Here is a 21,338-nt window from a genome sequence, read left to right on the forward strand (position 1 = left end):
TGGCAACCATACAGTTCTTTTAAAATGGTGAAAACAGTTTCTGGATTCTCACGTTCAGCTGAGGATCTATATTTAATCTCATCTCGAGCTTCACCTTCAAGATGGTCAAAAATGAAAGCAGCCTGATCTGTGGGTCCAACATGGCGGACTCGCATGCTGGTGCGAACCTCTTCTATCCACTCCTCCACCCCGACACCATGAGTTCCTCGAAAGATTGGACACTTTCGCTCCCTCGGCAGGTAGATTATGCGATCAGTTGCCCTAGTGTTCATCGGCGCTCCACTTGTACTCGGGCCAGCTTGTTCATCATCCTGTTGATTTGAATTTGCTCGTGCAGAATCCCTCTCCTGCTGCAGACGGCTCCTTTCGGCCTCCAACTGCTGGACTCGAGCCCGGAGTTCTTGAAGTTCCTCAGCCATCGCACCAGGAACGCTGATCCTCGTTCACAGGCGGAAATATCCAGCCAGGTCCCACGATGTGCCTACTGCTGCACTATTATGCTCCCACACTCTAAGCGCTCCAAACAATGAATAAATACAGCAATAATGCTCTCTACTAAAGCACCACTACCACAGAACCAACACTATCGGTATCAGAAATGAATGTAAAAATATGTATACCATCTGTTCAAACAGCCAGATCCTGCCGACAACGCCAGAAAATTGTAACACGGGGGAAAGAACCCGGATTGTGACTGAGGACGTGGCCCTAGAGCCAACTGGTAAACTACTGAAATATCAAGTGGTCTAGAGTTTCCCAATTAATGATACCCAGGTAGGTCTGGCTGAGAATGAGGAAACAGAAATAGTATACAAAATATGTTTTATTTATACATTCTTTTACAATATTAAAAATAGACTTTATTATTCTAATTTAAAAGGCAATAGGCTCAAAAACCCCGGACAAGACTAGAAGCAACTGGAACCAAACGAATGCAACCCAGATTAGTAGAAACACAAAATAACGTTAGGAAAAAAAGAAAAACAAATCCTGCGTTGCCCCAACCCCGTCCTAAGGTTGTGCCCAGTACGCTAATAAAAATAAGGAGCTATGCTGTTCTGGTTCTACACGGTTTGTGGTTCTGAATAGTTTGTGGGAGCACAATAGGCAACAGCAGCAATCAGTATTAAATGTCCACGATCCGAACACTCACAGCAACCCGATGAGCACGGCGCCAGCGCTCATCTGCCCTGAGAGCCAACTCAACCAACGGACCAAACAAACACACAGATTGGCGTGCACACCCGGTGCCTATATACGCTTAATGAGCCCGACAAGGCTGTGAACGGAAGTGACGGTGGGGAACGGGGCCGAGATGTGTTCAAAGGCCCAAACCACGGTGGGAATTTACAACCACTAGATGTAAACTACGTCTTCCAATAAAACCACCCGGTTACAACTGGTTATTCTTCAGTCATAACCAACAAATTCTTCATGCAGAAAGTAAATTGTGATCAGCAAATAACCACTCTAATATCAAAAATAGTCCACAGTTAAGGGTTGACAACAGAAACTCACAGTTTTACTGAACTAAGGTAAGACATTGTATTTTGCCCTTTTATTTAAATAACTTAATATTTGCTGTGTAGTCCAATATGATTCAATGATTCAATTTGTGTAACAAATAAGTGAGTTATATTTGCACTATGAAATTTATTAGAGCTGACAGATCTTGCTGGAGATGCAATCAGTTTCACTTGTCAATAATTTTGTTCTTTGAGCATTTGTTTTTCTAAAGATAAACTTAGATAATCAGTACAATGTGATTGCATTTTGCATTCAATTATGTTTTCTTTAAACTACCAGCTTGAGGAAAACTCACATTAACAAACACAGAAACTCAAAATTCCTATTGTCACTCTTTATTTGTTTTTATTTAGATTCCTACTGGATTACATAGTGATGACCATGCTAACCATGCACAAACAAGGTCCACAGTGTTTGCATAATGTAAGCTGATCGTGATACAATTGAGTTATGGTATATGAGCAGACCTGAAAATAGCATTTTTTCTACATCCATATTTTAGTTAGTAGTCAGAATGCACATGTCTATAAGAAGATAATTTAATGTGCAAAACAGCGCAAATGCAATGGTTATGCTATACATGTTTTCACCTGGGTAATATCACCTTGTAATTTTTGTGTTCAAGAAGTTTAAATAGCTCAAGAGCCTAAAGTCTATTTCCAAGAATGCTGCACACACTTGCTGAAAAAAAAACCAAACAAAGAATAATGACATGAACCAGTCACTTCTTGTTAAGGCATGTTTTTCTAAAACTTCAATTCCAAACATGGAATATGATACCTGCTATGGTTTATTATTTCACAACCTGCCCAAACAGGTTTTTTGCTGAAGCAGAATCTTTATTGTTCTTGCACTGGACAGTGTCAGTCCAAAGCCAGTCTTTTGATTCTGCATGACAGATTTACCGAAACTGTGTCTGACAAAGCAAGTTGCTGCTACACATTGCCTTTAATGTGTAGCAATGTGTAGCAACTGATACAATTGCTTCAGCTGTCAACTTGACAGCTAAAGTTTTCCCAGCTGTCAAAATTTTTCTCTGCCTTTTTAGAAATTCATAAATAAAGGGTGCCTGGCTTGATTATTATACCATCATAAATTCACCCCTTTCACCTAGAAAAAAATATTAGTGTGCTATTGTTTGAAAAGTGGTGCAACATCTTTTCTTGACAGCCATCATTTTTGCTCTGTGACATGCACTTAGGGGAATTATTTCAATAAGTTAACAGTCCCATGATAAGGTTTTATAGGGTGAAGAAGAAAATGGTTCTACCAGTTTGGGTGGAGTCTTACTTTCATACTTTAATTCATTAATACATGCATGGATAACACAGCTTGACACAGTCAAGTCAGTGACTCCACCAAGTCAGTGAATATAATCTAAACATTCAGGAAGATGGTAGAGTTTGAAATGTAACAAGAATAGTAATTCTTAATAATTCAATATTGTATCAGGTCTATGAGAAATCAGTGCAATTTGTAACAAGCTAATGCAAGAAAGGAAACCTGTGTTTTCTAGTTTCTATTCTATCTAGAACCCTGATATTTAAATTCTTTTTTGGTTTTTTTCTACTTCGTCATATATACAAGCACTTTTGAGTCAGCCTACATATTTTTGTCTTTTAAATCAAAAAGAAATCATTCACAGATAAATTCACAAGCTCCATTATCAGCTTGCATTTTTCAGTCAGTCTTTATGGCTCGATTCCTGTAGCTACAATCACACAGGTTGTAGAGTCATAGAAGAAAGTGGATAGAAGCAGAAGAGGAAGAGTTAAACCGACAGCTAAACGCTTAGCTTGTTTGAGGATGGGAGTGCTACCCTATAAGCTTTGAATCTGTCATTGGACTAACAACTCCTCGTATCAGATTCTTGTTGCAGTCACCTATGGTGCTCTCAGAAGGGAGCTTTGTGTGTGTGACACTCCCTGTCAGGTCCATCAAGTCCTTAAGAGCTTGGTTGTGGCTCATGAAACCCTGTTCGATTTCATTATCTGGCGAACACTCAGGGATGGATATTAGTTTCTCCTTCGAAGAAGGGCTGAAACACATTGTGAGAAAGAAACAGAAGTTAAATGCATTTTAACTGCTTAATTTTCCTGAGGCAGGAAATGTTGTGTCATGTCACAACGGCACACCCTAATGATACCGTAAATACAATCAAGAGCATACAGCTATTAAATAATAGGAGTGCACCGATTGCAGTTTTCTGGCCGATTACCGATCTTTTAAGAAGCCTGAACTGCTGATTCCAAATTTGACCAATACCGTTTTTGTTTTTTTTTTTTGTCTGAATTGTTGCTAAAAATAGCAAAAAAAGTCACTAAGTTGGCAGCAGTGAGGTGGTAATTATTAACAACAAATGTGCAGACATGACCTGATGGGTGGGTCTATCCGTCAAACCTTTATCACAGCAGCGCAAAAGAGGACAGTGTTTGTTTTTTAGATATTTGCCCTGGTAGATAAGATTGGTGGAAAATCGGCTTCACATCTAAGTATTGGCTGATCATCCATCTCCCAAAATTAAGGAAATTGGGGCTGCTTTATTGGTGCACCCCTGCTACTAATTTGACCTTAGTTTAAAAACAGATTTTCTGTGGAAGCCTCAGAGATTTGTTATAAAACATTAGTGATTAAACAACATCAAAGACATCACAAAAATGCAACATTCTTGAGCCATTTTGCCAAGAAGATTGGGCAAAACTTTCAATCGCTAGATGTGCAAAGCTTGTTTGAGTTGGTCCATAGTATAAAATCAAAGCAAATGCATTAAAGTTTTTGGTTCTAACACAAAGAATGCGGGGAAAGTTCATAGATTATTAATACTTCTGCGAGGCACCGTAAGTAAGGACTCACCTAACATCCATCGATTGCACATCATCACAGGATTCAGTTCTTTTCACATCTAGCGGTTCCAGCTTGATGACTGGTGGTGATAAATGGACCAACGGTGCCATCGTCAAAGAGGATCTACCAACTCCATCGTTAGGCCCCGTTTTAGCCTTTTCCTCAGCTGAGATTGATACATTACTTTGCTGTTTGCTTCCTTCAGAGGTCGGATGGCTGCATTTTAAGGCACTTCCTTCACCCTTCGCTGCTCCATTCATCACACTCCCCTGTCTTTGCATTGCGTTAGCGTCTCCTGTCAGTTCAGTCGACTCTTTGTGAACTTGTGTGGTGATTTTGACAATGGATCTGTGCTGTGTGTTCAGATTCAACTCCATCTCTCTGCCCTGCTGCTTGAATGTGCTGACGCTGGCCTCTTTGCTGATTTGGCTGCCACAATTCTCTTTACTGGTTTGTTTTTTCTCAGGTCTCTTTTCAGGAACACAGTGTGCCTGGGTGACTGGGTGAGTGTTATTTTGAACTTGTTTACTCTTCTCACTGTCCATCTGTGCTGCTGCTGCCTCTTTCTTGAGGGTAACACTTTCCTTTGTTTCAACCTGCACCATTATCTCCTCTTTTACCTGAAACTCAACCTTTTTGCTTGCCTGCTTGATGACATGAGCTTTGGTAATTACATCCCCTGTGAAAAATACAAAAACATTACAGTGGACTTGAAATGTTCTTCCAATATTTCTGGGTATTTCTTTGATCTTGGTTAAAAATGCAGAGCTTATAAAGGTGACCAAAGTCATGGAGAGAGAGCAGGGATCAAAAATAGCCTTTCTTTCATTATAAAACTCAACAATAAAATTGTGTTAAGTTGCATATTGCAGGTCAGTTCCCTACACAATGCTGCCAAAATATTCCAAGGGCATTTAGAAGAGAGGCCTGGCTTTACGGTCAGCTCCCATGATACAGCTACGCAGTGAGGGATGTCCAATCAGCATCAAGAGGAAAAAAATCCTTCACTGCTGCTTCTTCACCTCCACAGGGAGCCACATTTAACATGCACAGTTATTAGGCAAGTAGCTTTTCTGACATGAGTAGCAGGTAAGAAAACCGTCTATTAAAATGATTAAAATCATAGGCATGCAGTTTAGATTTTGTTATTGGATTAATTGACCTGTGGTGGATCTCAAAAGTTTTCGCACCCCATTTAAAATGTCACTTTTTTCACCTTGTAATATGACATATGCCATTATCTGAGAGATTTGGAGAACCTTCAAAAGCCAGAATGAATAAATATTGCTAAGACAAGAGGTGGAACAGTGATTGACCTCTAGCAAATAACTCTGCACACTTTTGCTTTTTTATATAAGCATATAGCAAAAAAAAAAGGTTTTATAGAAAAAGTAAAAGTGTGCAGGGTTATTTGGTAGAAGTCAATCAGCGTTCCACCTCTTGTTTAAGCAATATTTATTCCTTGTGTCTTTTGAAGGTTCTCCAAATCTTTCAGATAATGAGGGCACATCAGAGTACTCTTCAAAAACACAACATATTTTCTCCCATATTTAGTTCTGAACTCTGGCTATTTCATTGTCATTGCTTTGCTTGCCTAATTAATGGAAAAAAATGTTGGCATTCATTATTTGCGAAGTAAAAAATAAATAAAGCAACTTTGGGGTATTTTATGACAGTGAACCAGAAACCAGTGCTGGTAGCTACTTATGTTCTGTTCTGTTTATCCCTGAAGCTGAAACTTGGACCTGAGGATGACATCAATCCCAGCTAAACTGTGTTGCTAACTCATAGGTTTGGAGGCCAAATTAACTGCAGCTCGCTGTACAAGCATTTAATAAATCAGGGGTTTTTTTGTTTCTTTTTATTCATGTGTGAAGTGTTTGAATGTACAGTTTTGAACAGTGGTGGTTTTTGAGGCATTGGCTGCTTCTGGACGTAAAACCGATGACCGATTAAAACCGATTATTAAATTAGTTAATAATTTAGTCAAAATTATTAACTAAATTTATCATAGTTTTGTGCCATCTATTTTATATTATCTGAAAAAATAAATGGGGTAGTGAACAATATTTTTGCAATGTTGTGTAGTAATTATGTAAACTATTTTGCCTAATAACTGCATAATCAATCAGTCTTGGTGAATGCAGTTTGCAGTCCCCATGCAAAGTCTGATCTTCATCATGAGACTAAAATCCATGACCAGGAGCACCAATAGAGTTTGGGTTTTTTTTGTTTTGTTTTTTTATTGTTGGATTCTTTTTTGCACATTCTGAAGAACCAAAGCCAAAGCATCAGAAGTCGCTGCCGTCTGCAAGACTTAGACAATCCAACTCAGAGAAATTAAGATTGCTGTTGCACATGCTTAAGATTTGCTGATAGGAAAAATGAAATCAGAAACCACACATGCCCTGTTTGCATTTTTACAGCAGCAAGGCATACAGCCAAGGGGCGAAATAAGCATGGACAGCAAGCAAACTTAAACACGTTTTCAGGCTGACCGGACGTATACTAACCTGGAGGTGAGACCGCCAACGTCTGCACCTGCTCCTCTTTCTGATTCAGTGCACAACAGAGGCAATGAGGACACAAAACCAAAGAGTCATTAATAATAAAATTTAATAATAATAGCAAAAACAGAAAGTCAAGCAGTCCATAAAAGGAAGTTAGAAGGGGGGGAGCTTGGCTGCGCAATCTGCAGGTGATAAAGGCCTCTCACAGTACCTTCATGTCAGCTTCACTCTTCCTGGTTCTCTTCATAATCTCCTCAATTCTCTGCAAAACATTTTAAATGGGGATTTACTTTCTGACTATTGAATTAGAATATTTACATTGGAAACTGTAGCCATGAACCTCGGATTGCTTTTGCTAATTTCTGAAGATATTTCTGTTAAACTAAACCTTTTTCCTGAGTTGCCGCTCTTCCTCTTCCTGTTGTGTCTGCTGTTCTCTGCCTTGCCGCTGACGCTCTGCGTCTTCTTTAGCCTGGACCTTTGCTTTGTCTTTCTATTTGTCATAGAAAACAAGTGGAGTTGTTGTAAAAAAAAAATTAAACATCTACAAAAAGAAATATCTATAAAAAGTGAAGATAGTGTTTTCCAAAACTATTCATACCCTGTATACTTTGTAACATTTTGCCTACACTCTACAAATCTGGCAAGAAGACAAGCTTTGCTGAAAAAAACTCATAAACTCTCTGGTCAGATGACACCAAAATAGAAATGCCTTTAGGGAACTCAACCTTATTCTACCAACACCATTCTCATGAGGAAACGGGGTGGTGGCAGCATAATGCTTTGGGGATGTTCTTTTCCTACCAGAGACAGGAATGCTGGTCAAGATTAACGAAAAAATGGATTTGGCTAAAAACAGGAACCTGAGACATACAACCATAGCAACAATTCAATGGTTTAGATCAAAGAACATCAATGTATTAGAATGACCTAGTCAAAGTCCAAACCTAAATCTAATTGAAGACTGAGTTTGACATTTATTTTCACTCCAGTTACAGCAAGAGTTACAGCTTTAGGTCAGTTTAACAAAATAAACTGAGTTATTTTGTTAGAACTCACAACAAGTGAGTGGAAAACTTCAATGCCACTCAGCTTGGCATTGGGGTTGTTGTGCATCACAAAATATAAAATGTATTCAATGAGTATGAATATCTTTGCAAGGTACTGTACAACCATCAAGTAAAGCTTTATATTTGCCTCTATGTTGTGACTGACCTCTGCTTCAATCTGGACCTCCTGTTGCTCTTCCTTTCTTTTGTCTTCCTCCAGCTTGAGCCTGTGGTGGTCCATCACATTGTTCCGTCTCACCTCCCCTTGTTGTACCTTCACTTGTTGCCCCTGTTGCTGCTGAGCAAGCTGCTTCTTCTGTTCCTCTTCCCTCAATCTGATCGAAATTGTCAATATCAAGAGCAAGGATCAAAACTCTATTTTTACAAGTTTAGTCTACAAAGACTCACTGTCCAAACCAGCTGTCAGAACTCCAAATTTTTACAAGGGACTCACCTTTCCTCTTGCTCTTTTTCCTGTTTCTTCTCCTCCAGTTCTTTCTGAGCTCGTGCCTGGCGCCTGCGCTCTGCCAGCAGCCTCGTAGCCTCCTCTGCATTTGTCGTGCCAGCTCCCACTTTTCCTGTGGGTGTGTTTGCAACAGCTTCTAAAAAACATGGGAAAGATGTCGTTAAAATCCTTACATGAAATGTGCGTTGAGATAAATTCTAATGCATTTGCGGGTAAATCTAGCTTCACCTTTGTCTCCATTCTGTCCGTTGACATGCAATCTTCTCTCTGAAGGATCCGGTCTTGGTGACATTTGGTTCCTTCTGTCAGGCGAATGATTCTTCTCATGCGTTTCGCTGTTCAAATTCCTAACAAATTGGCCTTGTGAAGATGAGTTTAGGTTTTTAGTTTCTGCATTGGTTCTTGTTGCTGACTCAGCTTTGGGTTGTTCCCCCCTTCTTTCCAGCTTCTTATCCTCTCCTTTCCTGCCGTCATTCTGGTTAGGGTGACATCTGGTTGGAGATCGGTGATACTGAGGAGAACTGCTGGGAGACTGGGTACGGGTCTTAGACGCTAATCTGCTAAAAGAAAGACTGACGATAGGGAACTGCATATTTGACCTTTCATTTCTGCAACAAATAATCTTACCTGGAGGCAGAGGGAAAAGTCAGCTGCCTAGCGACACTTGCTGGGGATTCAGATCTTCGCACAGGGGATCCACAAACTGGGGAAGCAGTTCTTCTGTCTCGGCGCAGCCGCTCTTTCTGAAAACAGAGTATGAATAAAGTTTAAAACTAGTGTTTATCCAACTGCTGCTCATTTTGTGTAAGTATGCTTAACATGACATGAAGATCTGACCTTGGGGGTACTGGGAGTGGACTGGGAGCCTCCCTGAAGTCCAGCTCTGTTGGGAGCTGCAGCATTGAGTGCATTGCAGAAAGGTGACCTGTGAGGGCTGCAGGGTGCTGCACAACAGCACACACATTTGAATCAGTTTCTACAACTGAATATCATACAGACAGAAAAGATTTGCCTGGACAGTGTAAAGTGAACTCAACTACAGAATACATAACTTGTATGAACTCATATTCAGAGTCTAATTTGTTGGTGACAAAATGGTGTTATAAAACCAAAGGAAACCAGATGTTGACATACAATGTATAAACAGACACATAGGCTTTAATTTCTCATTTTCTGTGCCACTATCCACAGGTGTTTGTGGGGTTTTTTTTAAATTCTTTAAATAAACTCTTATACTAGTCTGACAATTAGTAAATCTAAAATAAATTTGTTAATCCTATTTGACCTTAAATTGAATAATTTAATGTGAGACGATGAGGCCAAACTGTGTCTTTAAAAAGTGGATGCAAACATCTAGTTTCCAGAATAATATTCTAATAAATTAATCTTTTTGCAGTAGCATAACCCTAATGAGAAATTTAGTAAAGCTGAACTTTTTGCCAACAGGATTGCATTTAGTGTTCAGCTATAACATCTCACAAGTAGGTGGGATTATAGAGTGATCTTTGCACAATCTCTAAATAATCCAGAGTCCTGGCTTCTCTTGTAGGTTCTCTGTGAACTGGGAATGTCCCAGTCGAGTTTGGCAAACTCCATTATATTTGCATTGTGATGGTAGAACAAAAAAGACTCCTTCCTATCATGTCTCTCAAAAATGTTTCAGATAAATGTATTCTTAGTAACTGTTGTGGTCAATAGTAAGTGTGACTGACATTGGTTATTTTGCTGAATATAGCTACTTCAAAATATTACCTTGTCAGTGTTTTGTCAAGGTTAGATTTTGTGTAAAGGTTTAACATGAATACTTGCAGTTAGTAAATTTACCTTCTTTTTCCTTAATAAAATATCATGTAAAAACAGTAATCCAGAAACATTGTTTCTGAACTGCCACACTTTAAACAGTGTTAGAAGATAAAAAAAAAGACAAAGACTTGCTGTAAAAAGCACAATCACAAAAAAAACAAGCCAAGCCCTAAATATAGGCCTCATTGAAAGACACCAGAAATAGTCTTTGTAACTACCCGACATAAGAGCAAGCTCTGAGGAGTGCAGAAGTCATCTCATTGGGCTAACAATATCTGTGTCTATTTTTATTCTAGGTCATGTGTGATTTATCTCTGCATCCGTCTGCTGTTAAAAGCCAAAGTCAGAAAACCACATGGCTGCTGTCATTTTCTAATCCCAATCCCAGGTTAAAAATGTAAAAGAAAAACTAAACAAACATTCCAAACTCTTCAGACCACTGAGATATCCAAGACATCCTGATCCAATTCTCTTTAGCATGTTCCTAGTTACTGAGGGGATCACTAAGCTGGGAATATTAATCCAGAGGCTGGCTTTTAAGCAGTCTGTGCAGAGTTTTAGTCACTGAAAGCATATGTTTACTAGAGCAAATAATCTGGCCATGGGAGATGGAATAATGGAGGACAGCATGTTCCCATCAACAATCATAAAGTCACTGATGCTGGTCCATTTTCCGATTGTTATTATTCCTGCAAGGTGGTGCTGTTTGCAAATGTACACCAATACAAATCTGAACAAAAATGAGCTCATCCACCAAATGATCAACAGAATTGCATTTGCTTAAATTCAGTTCACATCAAGGCCAGAAAATCAGAGTGAATGTTAATCAGTAAAGGATTCTGGTATAACATCTGTCCCTATTTGAATCATGGAGACGTGTGTCCAAGTTTTTGCGGCTCCTCATTTCCTCTAACTCAGTGATGGAGGCTTCCGCTGAGGAGACCAAACAGAGAATAATGAAAGCGGGCTGAGCATATAGATTATCACACATGTACAGTGTCAAGCTAAAATGTTTATGCCCTTTGAGGCTTTCCAAATTTTGTCACGTAGCAAGCAACATATGGATTTCATTTATGCAAAGTAGATCAAAATTGTGAAATTGAAGAAACAGAATAAATCTGATAAACATAGCATCTCTGTATTTCTCTTCAGATCTTGATGTGGACTTTGACTGAGCCATTGTGATGCATAAATGTTAGGTGACTAATAGTTATCCTGTCAACAGACTCTCCTACCTGTGGATGTCTCACTGGTGTCCACTAACAAACAATTTACTGAGGCCTTCATAGAGCTGTACTGATAGTGAGATTAAACAATATATTTTATTTTAGCAGTGTCTCAGAAAAGGGGGATTTTTAAAAAGCATAGCTTTGCAACAATTTTGACACAAAAAATTGAAACATATTTGCAGAAACTAAGATGTGATAGAAAGTTCACAGGGTATAAAAACTTTTGCAAAACACTGCATCATATTATATCACAGACCAACACAAAAAGAAGCCAACTCCTCCTGCAACACAAGAAGAGTTTACATTGTTGAACTCCTGTTTCAATCTAGAAACAAACATGGTCACACAGACACTGTAACTGTTGGATGAACATGGGGGAGACGCATTTGGGAGGTTATGGGTGGGGGCTTAACTTTACCAGATCCGCTGACAGCAGGATGGGGGGAGGCAATGCCATGGGAAAAGGCAGAGACAGCAGAGAAAGGGAGTGGGACATTCTCACAGTCACCTAGAGGCAGCAGGCAGAGCAGAGCAGAGCAGAGCAGAGCAAACAGAGCATTATGAACAGTTTCTTTGATAAAGGTCTTATCCAGCTGCGGCGAATGAGTGAGAATTAACATACCAGCAGGGATGTGACGATGCAGAGTGAACTGGAATATTGTGTGAGTTTGAAAATGTTTTGTAGTGATGAATGCAGTGACAGCAGAAACGTGAGTGATAATAAATAAAATATTGCTGGTTTTTGTTAGCATTTACCAGCACTGGATTTATTCGCAGAAGTTCAGAACGTGATTTCTACAGATGGAGAAGAGACACCCATGCCGACATGTAATTCTATAATGCCTCTCTGGGAAAAGAGATACAGCGGGAAAAATAAATATTGAAACCATCAACGTTTTTCTCAGTTTGGAAAATGTTTCATGGGATCTTTGACATCTGGTAAAACTCAAGTAGATCATACATGTAATGTTAATCAAAGCAAATAACCATATTGATAACTTAGAATACATGTTGAACATGATAAGCAAAAAGGGACAGAAGCTAAGAAACTGAACTCTGTCCGTATTAAGAAGACATTCAGTATCATTTACCTTACTGATTCAATTCACTTCAAATTCAAAAACATCTTATTGATCACAGAAGAGACACACCTGGGAACAATCAAGGGGAGGACAGGACAACGAAGAGACTCAAGGACACAAAACACTCTAAATGAACACAGAAAACACAGATCCCGACAGTACCCCCCCCTCAAGGGCGGCTACCAGACGCCCACAAAAAAAACCAAAAAAAAAAAACACAACAAGGGTGGGCGGAGGGGCGCCGGACGGGGGGCCAGAGTCCAGAAAAACAAAAAACAACCCACCATCGTGGGCGGAAACACAAGAAGGGCCAAGAGTCCATAAACAAACAAAAAACTACCCACAGGGTGGGCGGAGGCAAAGGAGGCGGGAACCACAGAGGTGGTCTGGCGGTCGTCCGCGGCGGCGGGAACCACGGAGGCGGTCCGGCGGCCGTCCGCGGCGCTGGAGGCGGGAACCACGGAGGCGGTCCGGCGGCCGTCCGCGGCGCTGGAGGCGGGAACCACGGAGGCGGTCCGGCGGCCGTCCGCGGCGCTGGAGGCGGGAACCACGGAGGCGGTCCGGCGGCCGTCCGCGGCGCTGGAGGCGGGAACCACGGAGGCGGTCCGGCGGCCGTCCGCGGCGCTGGAGGCGGGAACCTCGGAGGCGGGACCCCAGGAGGCGGTCCAGCGGCCGTCCGCGGCCCTGGAGGTGGCGATGATGAGCCCCGGGGGCCGCCCACAGACGGCGACGACGAGCCCCCCTATGCAGGGTCTCGGGTGGAACACTGGGGGTCTCGGTCTCGGGTGGAACACTGGGGGTCTCGGTCGGAACGCAGAGGGTCAGGGTCTCGGGTGGAACGCAGAGGGTCAGGGTCTCAGGTGGAACGCAGAGGGTCAGAGTCGGAACGCAGAGGGTCAGAGTCGGAACGCAGGGGGTCTCGGTCGGAACGCTGGAGGTCAGGGTCTCAGGAGGAACGCTGGAGGTCAGGGTCTCAGGAGGAACGCTGGAGGTCAGGGTCTCAGGAGGAACGCAGAGGGTCTCGGGAGTCGGGGTCTCGGAGGGAACGTAGAGGGTCTCGGGAGTCGGGGTCTCGGAAGGAACGTAGAGGGTCTGGGTCTCGGTAGGAACACAGGGAGTCTCTGGAGGAACACAGGGAGTCTGAGTCGGAGCGCTGGGGGTCTGGGTCTCGGAAGGAACACTGGGAGTCTCGGAAGGAACACTGGGAGTCTCGGAAGGAACGCCGGCTGGAACGCCGGCTGACTCGGCCTCGGGTGCGCCGGCTGGAACGCCGGCTGACTCGGCTTCGGGTGTTCCGGCTGGAACGCCGGCTGACTCGGCCTCGGGTGCGCCGGAGCGAAGCCTTGGAACCGGCCGCGTAGGCGAGCCGCAGCGAAGCCTTGGAACCGGCCGCGGAGGCGAGCCGCAGCGAAGCCTTGGAACCGGCCGCGGAGGCGAGCCGCAGCGAAGCCTTGGAACCGGCCGCGGAGGCGAGCCGCAGCGAAGCCTTGGAACCGGCCGCGGGGGCGAGCCGCAGCGAAGCCTTGGAACCGGCCGCGGGGGCGAGCCGCAGCGAAGCCTTGGAACCGGCCGCGGGGGCGAGCCGCAGCGAAGCCTTGGAACCGGCCGCGGGGGCGAGCCGCAGCGAAGCCTTGGAACCGGCCGCGGGGGCGAGCCGCAGCGAAGCCTTGGAACCGGCCGCGGGGGCGAGCCGCAGCGAAGCCTTGGAACCGGCTGCGGGGGTGACAGCTCCGGAAGGCGACGAGGGGCCGGGTCCACCGGCGGCTCACGTCGCTGTCTCCGGGCTGACCGTGGAGGTGGCGGCTCCGGAAAGCGACGAGGGGCCGGGTCTGCCGGCGGCTCACGTCGCTGTCTCCGGGCAGACAGCGGAGGTGGCGGCTCCGGAAAGCGACGAGGGGCCGGCTCCACCGGCGGCTCACGTCGCTGGCTTCCCGGACGAAGGAATCTACGGGGGCCGTATCCGGGGGGTGCTAACACCAGTCTTGTCCCCCGGAATAGCTCCCGCTGCAGGTCGGCGAGGGCTTCAGTCAGCTCCCTCTCCTCCCTGCCGGATCTCCGCCTCGGTCCGCTCCGCCTTTTGGGAGGGAACCTCACTCCAGCTGCGTCCATTACCAAGCGAGCCTCACCGTTCGGTATGGTCGGGTCCTACTGTCATGAAGTGCGGGTGTGAGGTGGTGAGGCAGAGGCAGCGGACCCAGGTATGATGAATTATGATGATTTAATGATGAAACATAGTCCAAACAACGAGCTGCAGGCACATCGAACACACTGACCACGAATAGACTGAACATTGACGAGGACCCGACGAGGAACAAGGAACACAGGTGGAGTTAAATACACGGGAGGGTAATCACAGAAGAGACACACCTGGGAACAATCAAGGGGAGGACAGGACAACGAAGAGACTCAAGGACACAAAACACTCTAAATGAACACAGAAAACACAGATCCCGACAGATCCCAAATGGAAATTAAAAGTTGTAGCACATATTATTTAAGGTCCCTCAATGATGACCTTTATAGAAGACTTTTCATTAACAAAGCATTGAAGTATTTACAACTGGTAAATGCAAAGAGATCTTCATATAAAATTTCAAATGCAGCAAAGTATACTAACAGCAATGCTATAGGTGTATTTCTAAGCTTCTAAATTCTCCAGTGAGTCCCATTCGAGTGACAATCTGAAAAGAAGATCATTTGTCCATAAATAAGCCACTGCCAGGTACCTCTTTAAGATTTCTGACAGAGAAGTCAAAAAAATAAGCAAAAAAGTGGTCCAAGAGTTGTCCACGTAGTCCAAGACTCAAGTATGGACTACGAAGCTTGTATGAGTATGGAGCTTGTTTAAAGTTTGATGCTGTAGATTTTGACAAGCCAGTTAAAATACTAGGAGAATTTGATCTCAGATGAGACCAAAGGTGAACCCTTTGGATGTACTTCCAAAATTTTGCCTAGGAAATTCTTTGTGGATTAATTTGCTCTGATTTCATTGTATGCGTGGATCACTTGAGTCGTTATCGACCCGTGGTAAATTCCCTGTTGATGCCCCCATTAGGACTATTTAAACTGAAAAATTAAACATTGACATGTTCCACACTTATTTATCTGGTGTATACATTCATGCAAACTTTAATAAGCAGGCCACAAGCAATGGTCGCAGCTCTCATTAAAACATGCGCAATGTTGCGTGTGTATGCTAAAAAGGCTTGGGCTAATTTATTTCTTTTTGTTGTTGTTGCAAAATCTTACAATGAAAACTTTAGAAAAATTTAACCTTTACTTTTTCTATATTGAGAGGGGTAGAGAAGGAACCCTTGATGCCGTTAGTGCTTTGTAAAAAAGAAACCCTTTTGTTAACAAGCCAGCACTCAGTCTTGTCCTAAAACATTTCACAAGGTTAGAGCATGTAGATAGTGAGAAATCTTTGCCTATTCACTTATTATAATCTTCCTAAAAAAATCTGGAGTCCTGAGTCTTTTCCTGGGTCTCATTTCTTCGTCTGGAAGAATTTAGATTTTGTGTCAGCTGAACCATTGCTGTGTTGTGAATATTTCTCCTGCTGAAATTATAACCATTTTAAATTAAATGGAATATATTTGTCCAGAGAATATGCTCAAAATTTCATTACAAAACACTGATTGCAGGATCCTGTAGCCTTCTCCTGACTTATCAAGACTGATATATTTCCATTTTAATCACATGTGCTTTTTGCTTTCCTATTTTAATTAGAGGCCTTTTGTAGACGAAAGATTCCCAGACACTCTAATCAACTTTAAAATATGTTTTAGTCGTAATCAGTTTAAATAAATTCAGTTGAACTAATAAGTGGGGAGTTAATTGTTTTGCAAAAAACAAACTCTGTTCTTAACATGAGATGTTTTATTTCTGGATAAATGTAAGCAAAGGTTGAAGTTTTTCCAGTTAGTCACGGTGAGATTTTGCTTTTCTACTAGGCTTTAAGGCTTTACACACATGTTTAGTAAGAGTCAGTAAGTGTGCAGGGCAACAAAGATCCTTGAGTCTTACAGAACAAACAACATTTGTATCTGAACCTCCCTACCTGCTCCAGGATAACCTCTTCCCCAGCGTTTTGTTCTCTGCTCCAGCTGAAGGCTTCTTTCCAGAGAACGTTTCATGAGGGCCTCAAGCCGCTCCTGCGTGTAACATGGATAAACTTGCTTTGTTTAAATTCCCTCACCTCGTCTTGGACTTTGGCATTCCAAAAATATCAGCAGCTATATTCCAAATACTACGCAGGAAGTCAAAAGAGATCAACCTTAACATGCTTTTTAAGTCTGGTACTACACAATGTCAAGGTCTGAAAACAAAACTTTTAAACTCATCTGACCCTCTCCTCCTCGAGCTGCTGCCTCCTCTTCTCCTCCACTGCGGCTCTCCGGAGCTCCTCTTTCTGCCTCTGCTCCTCCAGCCGTTTCCAGCGCTCCTCCACGGTGCGCTCATACTGCAGTTGAGCCCTGCGCTCCTTCTCCCTGATCAGCTGCTCTCTGGCCGCTGCAAGAGACAAGGATTTAAAACCACAATTTATGGTTTTAAATTATGTTATGTAGTTAAACATTAACATAATTTGTTTCCACTATTTCTGTCAAAAACGGAAATAGTGCAAGTATTAGTCTAAATGTTTCTTCACACATTTAGACTAATAAGTAGCTAAAGTAACATTTGATTCATTTTCAGCATACAGTGCTCTTTAGTTCACATTGTGTTATCTATTATCTATTAGCATTGTAAAGGATTGCAAGAGATGTTCTCATAATCTGGGACATTTGGCAAACTTTTGGACAAAGTGGACAAATAATACCCAGTGAAGATGTGGCATGATGACTAAGATCACAAAAATCTGGTTTCTAAGTTAGAATACAAATTTTTTAAGTTTATTGTAGTTTGCACCTCTGAGCTAGACTGAGTTTGATTTCGCCTGTCTCTCTATGTTCAAGATTAAATCACTGAGATAAAAATCCTTGTCACCATGGGGCAACCACTGGCGAAGCAAGATTATCTCCTAGTCGAAGACCTACTTTTGTAGACCATTCAGTGTTGCTCTCAGACTTTCCATGATGACACAGCTCATCATATCAGGAACCCAGTGAACTCTAAATGAATCTTCTACAAGCCCTCATACAACCCATTAAGGTCCACAGACATTATATCACAAGCAAACTTTACAAAGAAAGCTTTGAGCAAAAATAAAAACAAGATATCAACCTACCCAGACTCCTCTCCCTCTCCTCTCGTCTCTCTTTGGCTAAACGCATCCTGTCGTCAGTCTTCATGTAGCCTTCCTGACCTAAAAGATTAGTAATGATGTCAGAAAAAGTCGGCAAGACTGCAGTAGGGATTGCATCGTCGGGGCGGAACACTCACTTTGTTTCCCTCCATGATTGTTACTTGTTAGATGTGAGGGGGATGCATGTCCGTTCATGTGTGGCCTCTTCTCTGCGTTAGATGGAGCTGGAATCAAAACAATCACCTGGGGGTTAAAACGCATTCTCGGATTGTCCTGAAAAGGACTTCAGCACTAAGCTGCAGCACTGCTTTTCTGCCAGCAGAGGCGGACATGCATTCAATTGAAGGAAGCTTATGTGTGTTAAATGCATTGTGTTGCAAAATGCCTTATGTCGAGGACGAACCGCGACACCAGGCCATAGAGATGTGCTCATCACTTTACATATGCTGACTGTCCTTTCTTGTTAGCGTTGCTGAGTTGTAATCAGCTCCTGACAACAATGAACCCTGACATCAGGATATCCAAATAAAGCCTATACAAATAAAGTTTTGTGGGGAACCTCCTAGAAATTGGATAGGAGTCTAAATCTTTGTACTTTAAGGGACTTTTATCCAGATGATATCACGTGGAAATAAAGTGGGATTTATGTGACTGAAGCACGAGAGACGGAGAGAGGATTACTCACTTGTTTTTCCCGTCCGACCAGGAGAGCTGTGACCGTTTGTCGGCGATTTCTTGTCAGGAAGAAGAGTAATGGATGGTGGCTCCATCTTTTCACCTAATGCACAATGTAATGACAGTTCACAGGGGTGATTTTCTTGCATTAACAATAAAATGCATGGAGAAAATGCTCTGGAGCTGTAATGGCAAGCTCTATGTGGACGATGAGTGTGAGCCAGCAGTCGGGGTTGACAGATTAAGGAAATGCTCCCTTTCAACTCATAACATGTACTGAAACAAGACTATAACTTGACCTGGGTCAGTGTTAAAATTTAAGATTTTAAAAACATAAAAAAATATCAGTGATACCATTTGGATGATTTAAAGTCCCTTTGATGAGTTAAAGACCTTTTGACTATAAGTCACAGTTTCTTATATGATGCATAAGAAAGTGCTAGAGTGATCAGAGTTTTTTCAAGCATACAGAACACTGTCCCTCTCCTACCTAATGCTGTGAATTGCTAGACTGTTTACTAAAATCTATATTGAAACAAATGCAGAAGCAGTTAAATGTTTTTATGATTTCAATTTTTTGTGAATACTGTGAAACTGTGTTTTACTTAATCTGCATTATCATGTCGTAAAAAAAAATCTCACATCAATCAATTACAAACAGACACAAGGAATAAAATCATTCACAGTTATAGTCAAAGATTTTGCAGTAAAGCTAATAAACATGTAATAAGTTTTAATATGGCAGGCTGAATTTTGTCAGAGCCTTCCTCACAAAAGCAGTGTAAACTGCCATATAAGGCATTTAATCCCACAAATTCACTGAATCAATATGTGCATCACAAGCTAAACTGTCAACAAACAGTCACTTCACTCCATCAAGTGAATTACTTGGTTTACGTCAGAGGTCAAACCTGGCATGTAACACTGATGAGGTCCGAGCTTGAATGTGCTTTACCCAGTGCTGCTCAGGTCTAATTTCAAAGTTCTCGACTGGCTGGATTAAACACACTGATTACAACATTTGTACAAAAACACACTTTATTGATGCTCCTGAGGGCACAAAAAACCCATTAGGTAATGAATCAGGTGGTTTTAGAGAAGCCTTTACGTTTTTGAAGCACTAGCGACCCCAAGAGGGGGAGGAGGGGTCAATGACCACCCTGCTCCGTAAATAAATGGAAACGTTTTCATTTATTTAAGCACATAAATATCTACATTTTTAGTCTTTAGAGCATGTGACCTTTTAATGACAAAATATTAAGCTTCCATAATATACTGCTTGACACCTCGTTAATATATGATGCTGAAAGAAAGAAAGAAAAAAAGAAAGAAAGAAAGAAAGAAAGAAAGAAAGAAAGAAAGAAAGAAAGAAAGAAAGAAAGAAAGAAAGAAAGAAAGAAAGAAAGAAGGAAGGAAAGGAAAAAGGAAAATTGCCCTTTTGAATTTTTATAAGTAGAATAAAGCTTCCACTAATCCCAAACTCTACTTTCTATAAACTGTATTGATAATACTGTAGTTCAATTTACACTGGGCTTTTGTAAGTACCAGATTTCTAACTACTGCATTAATTTTACCATAATGATAGTGAGGTAATCCAGCCCTTTGAAATTGTTGCATATGGTGTACCTGCTTTGAGGCCTACATTTTTTGTCACATAAACCAATCACATTAGAATTAAAGTTAAAACAAAAGGTTTTTATTTTTATTGTTTTGGTGTTAGCGCCTAAACTATGGCTGTAAATCTTAGTCCGTGGTTTTCAGTTGACTTTTTTCTGTTAGAAGCAGTGAGCACTGAAAAGGGCCAATCTGCTCTCATTATATCTAATTTGATCTGGCCTGCAGGGAAATGTGCCCTCTTTCAGGGTGGGGAGTGTGGAAACTCACTTAAAGTAAAATATTAATCTTAATCGAGTTTAATATTGTCTCATGCTTCAATCATCACAGAATTGATGACGAGAATATAATCCATGAGCATGTCATGTTTATAGGAAGTTGTCTTTTCTGCTTTTGTCGTTCAACGCTTTCGTTGATGTGAATCGCATTGTCTAAAATGATCATCTGAATTCACGTATCAAGCGGGAAAACAAAGAAACACACATTTGACACGTTTCTTCCGCGTGTTATTAATTAATTTTAGGAAGCTTTATTATAGAAAAACACAAAGATCTGCACAACAAAACGGATAAGTGCAGACATCACAGAAAGCGGTGATCAGTTGCGTCATCCATGAGTCTGCTTTTAATCCCGGCGTAAATACAACAGCGCAGTTTCAAACCTGTCCAAAATAAACCTTGCATGAGCCTTACCTGTCACTGCAATGGATGGCGTGTTCGTTTTCGCCATGGATTTCAGCTGCGATCTGAGCCAGAAAACAAAGAAATGAATGAATTAGCTGTTGTCCCACCAAATCAGTCCGCAGTGATGCTGATGCAGGTACCTGTTTTCCTCCAAAACAACAGCAGCGGCAAGAGCAACTCCAAAAAAATAAAAAAAGCAGGAGCCACCACAGCGGACAAAGACAACCGAGACGTGCAGCTCTAGGGACTGAAGGTCATTAGAAAAGGCTGAGAGGATGTGGATGAGGAGATCGATGCTGCTGGATGATGGAGAGCATGCGATCGGGTGCGTGAGCGCGCACTGTTACCACGTTGCGCACAGCACGCAGCTTAGCTAGGTCCAACTCTAGCAGTAAACATAACAGAATGCACATACTGGCCAATAATTCGCTGTCATATCCACATCATTAAACTATCATTGTTCATAATATTTGACAGTTCTAGTAAACGTCCATTCAGTAATTAATTTCACTAATTAAATTATATACCTCCACGCAATGTTTTTAAGCCTTCTGTTGATTAAGGCTATATATATTATATATATATATATATATATATTTGTAACGGGGATT

At 41.9% G+C, this 21,338-nt stretch overlaps 1 protein-coding gene across 5 annotated transcripts; it reads right to left on the minus strand.

The window, feature by feature from the left end:
• Positions 1-1,846: 1,846 nt before the first annotated feature.
• map7d2a (MAP7 domain containing 2a) lies at positions 1,847-21,098 on the minus strand. Of its 5 annotated transcripts, none has more exons than XM_032577029.1 (18): positions 20,868-21,098; positions 20,737-20,789; positions 18,441-18,533; positions 17,893-17,979; positions 17,738-17,815; positions 16,859-17,022; positions 16,571-16,664; positions 11,847-11,936; positions 9,234-9,340; positions 9,024-9,139; positions 8,625-8,956; positions 8,385-8,529; positions 8,097-8,265; positions 7,270-7,374; positions 7,093-7,143; positions 6,885-6,924; positions 4,381-5,050; positions 1,847-3,565 (listed from the first exon to the last, which is right to left on the minus strand). In XM_032577029.1, the coding sequence occupies exons 2-18, from the start codon at positions 20,771-20,773 to the stop codon at positions 3,343-3,345; spliced, it is 2,601 nt and encodes an 866-aa protein (XP_032432920.1). In that variant the 5' UTR covers positions 20,774-20,789; positions 20,868-21,098; the 3' UTR covers positions 1,847-3,342. The 5 variants fall into 5 exon arrangements, with proteins under 5 accessions (XP_032432920.1, XP_032432918.1, XP_032432919.1 ...); XM_032577027.1 differs by having other exon boundaries at positions 8,385-8,532; positions 20,868-21,096; XM_032577028.1 differs by having other exon boundaries at positions 8,385-8,532; positions 8,625-8,953; positions 20,868-21,093.
• Positions 21,099-21,338: the final 240 nt, after the last annotated feature.

The sequence above is a fragment of the Xiphophorus hellerii genome, chromosome 11 (genome assembly GCF_003331165.1).
Source record: "Xiphophorus hellerii strain 12219 chromosome 11, Xiphophorus_hellerii-4.1, whole genome shotgun sequence".
In the NCBI taxonomy this organism is placed as follows: domain Eukaryota; kingdom Metazoa; phylum Chordata; class Actinopteri; order Cyprinodontiformes; family Poeciliidae; genus Xiphophorus; species Xiphophorus hellerii.

What these genes read in the sequence shown, in the direction of transcription:
- map7d2a (XM_032577027.1), bottom strand. Translation starts at nt 20,773, where the DNA reads ATGGCGAAAACGAACACGCCATCCATTGCAGTGACAG. An exon ending in CCACTCCCAGTACCCCCAAG is followed by an intron (nt 9,140 to 9,233) that starts GTCAGATCTTCA and finishes CTCTGTTTTCAG; the next exon opens with AAAGAGCGGCTGCGCCGAGA. An exon ending in ACTTTTCCCTCTGCCTCCAG is followed by an intron (nt 8,957 to 9,023) that starts GTAAGATTATTT and finishes TCTTTCTTTTAG; the next exon opens with CAGATTAGCGTCTAAGACCC.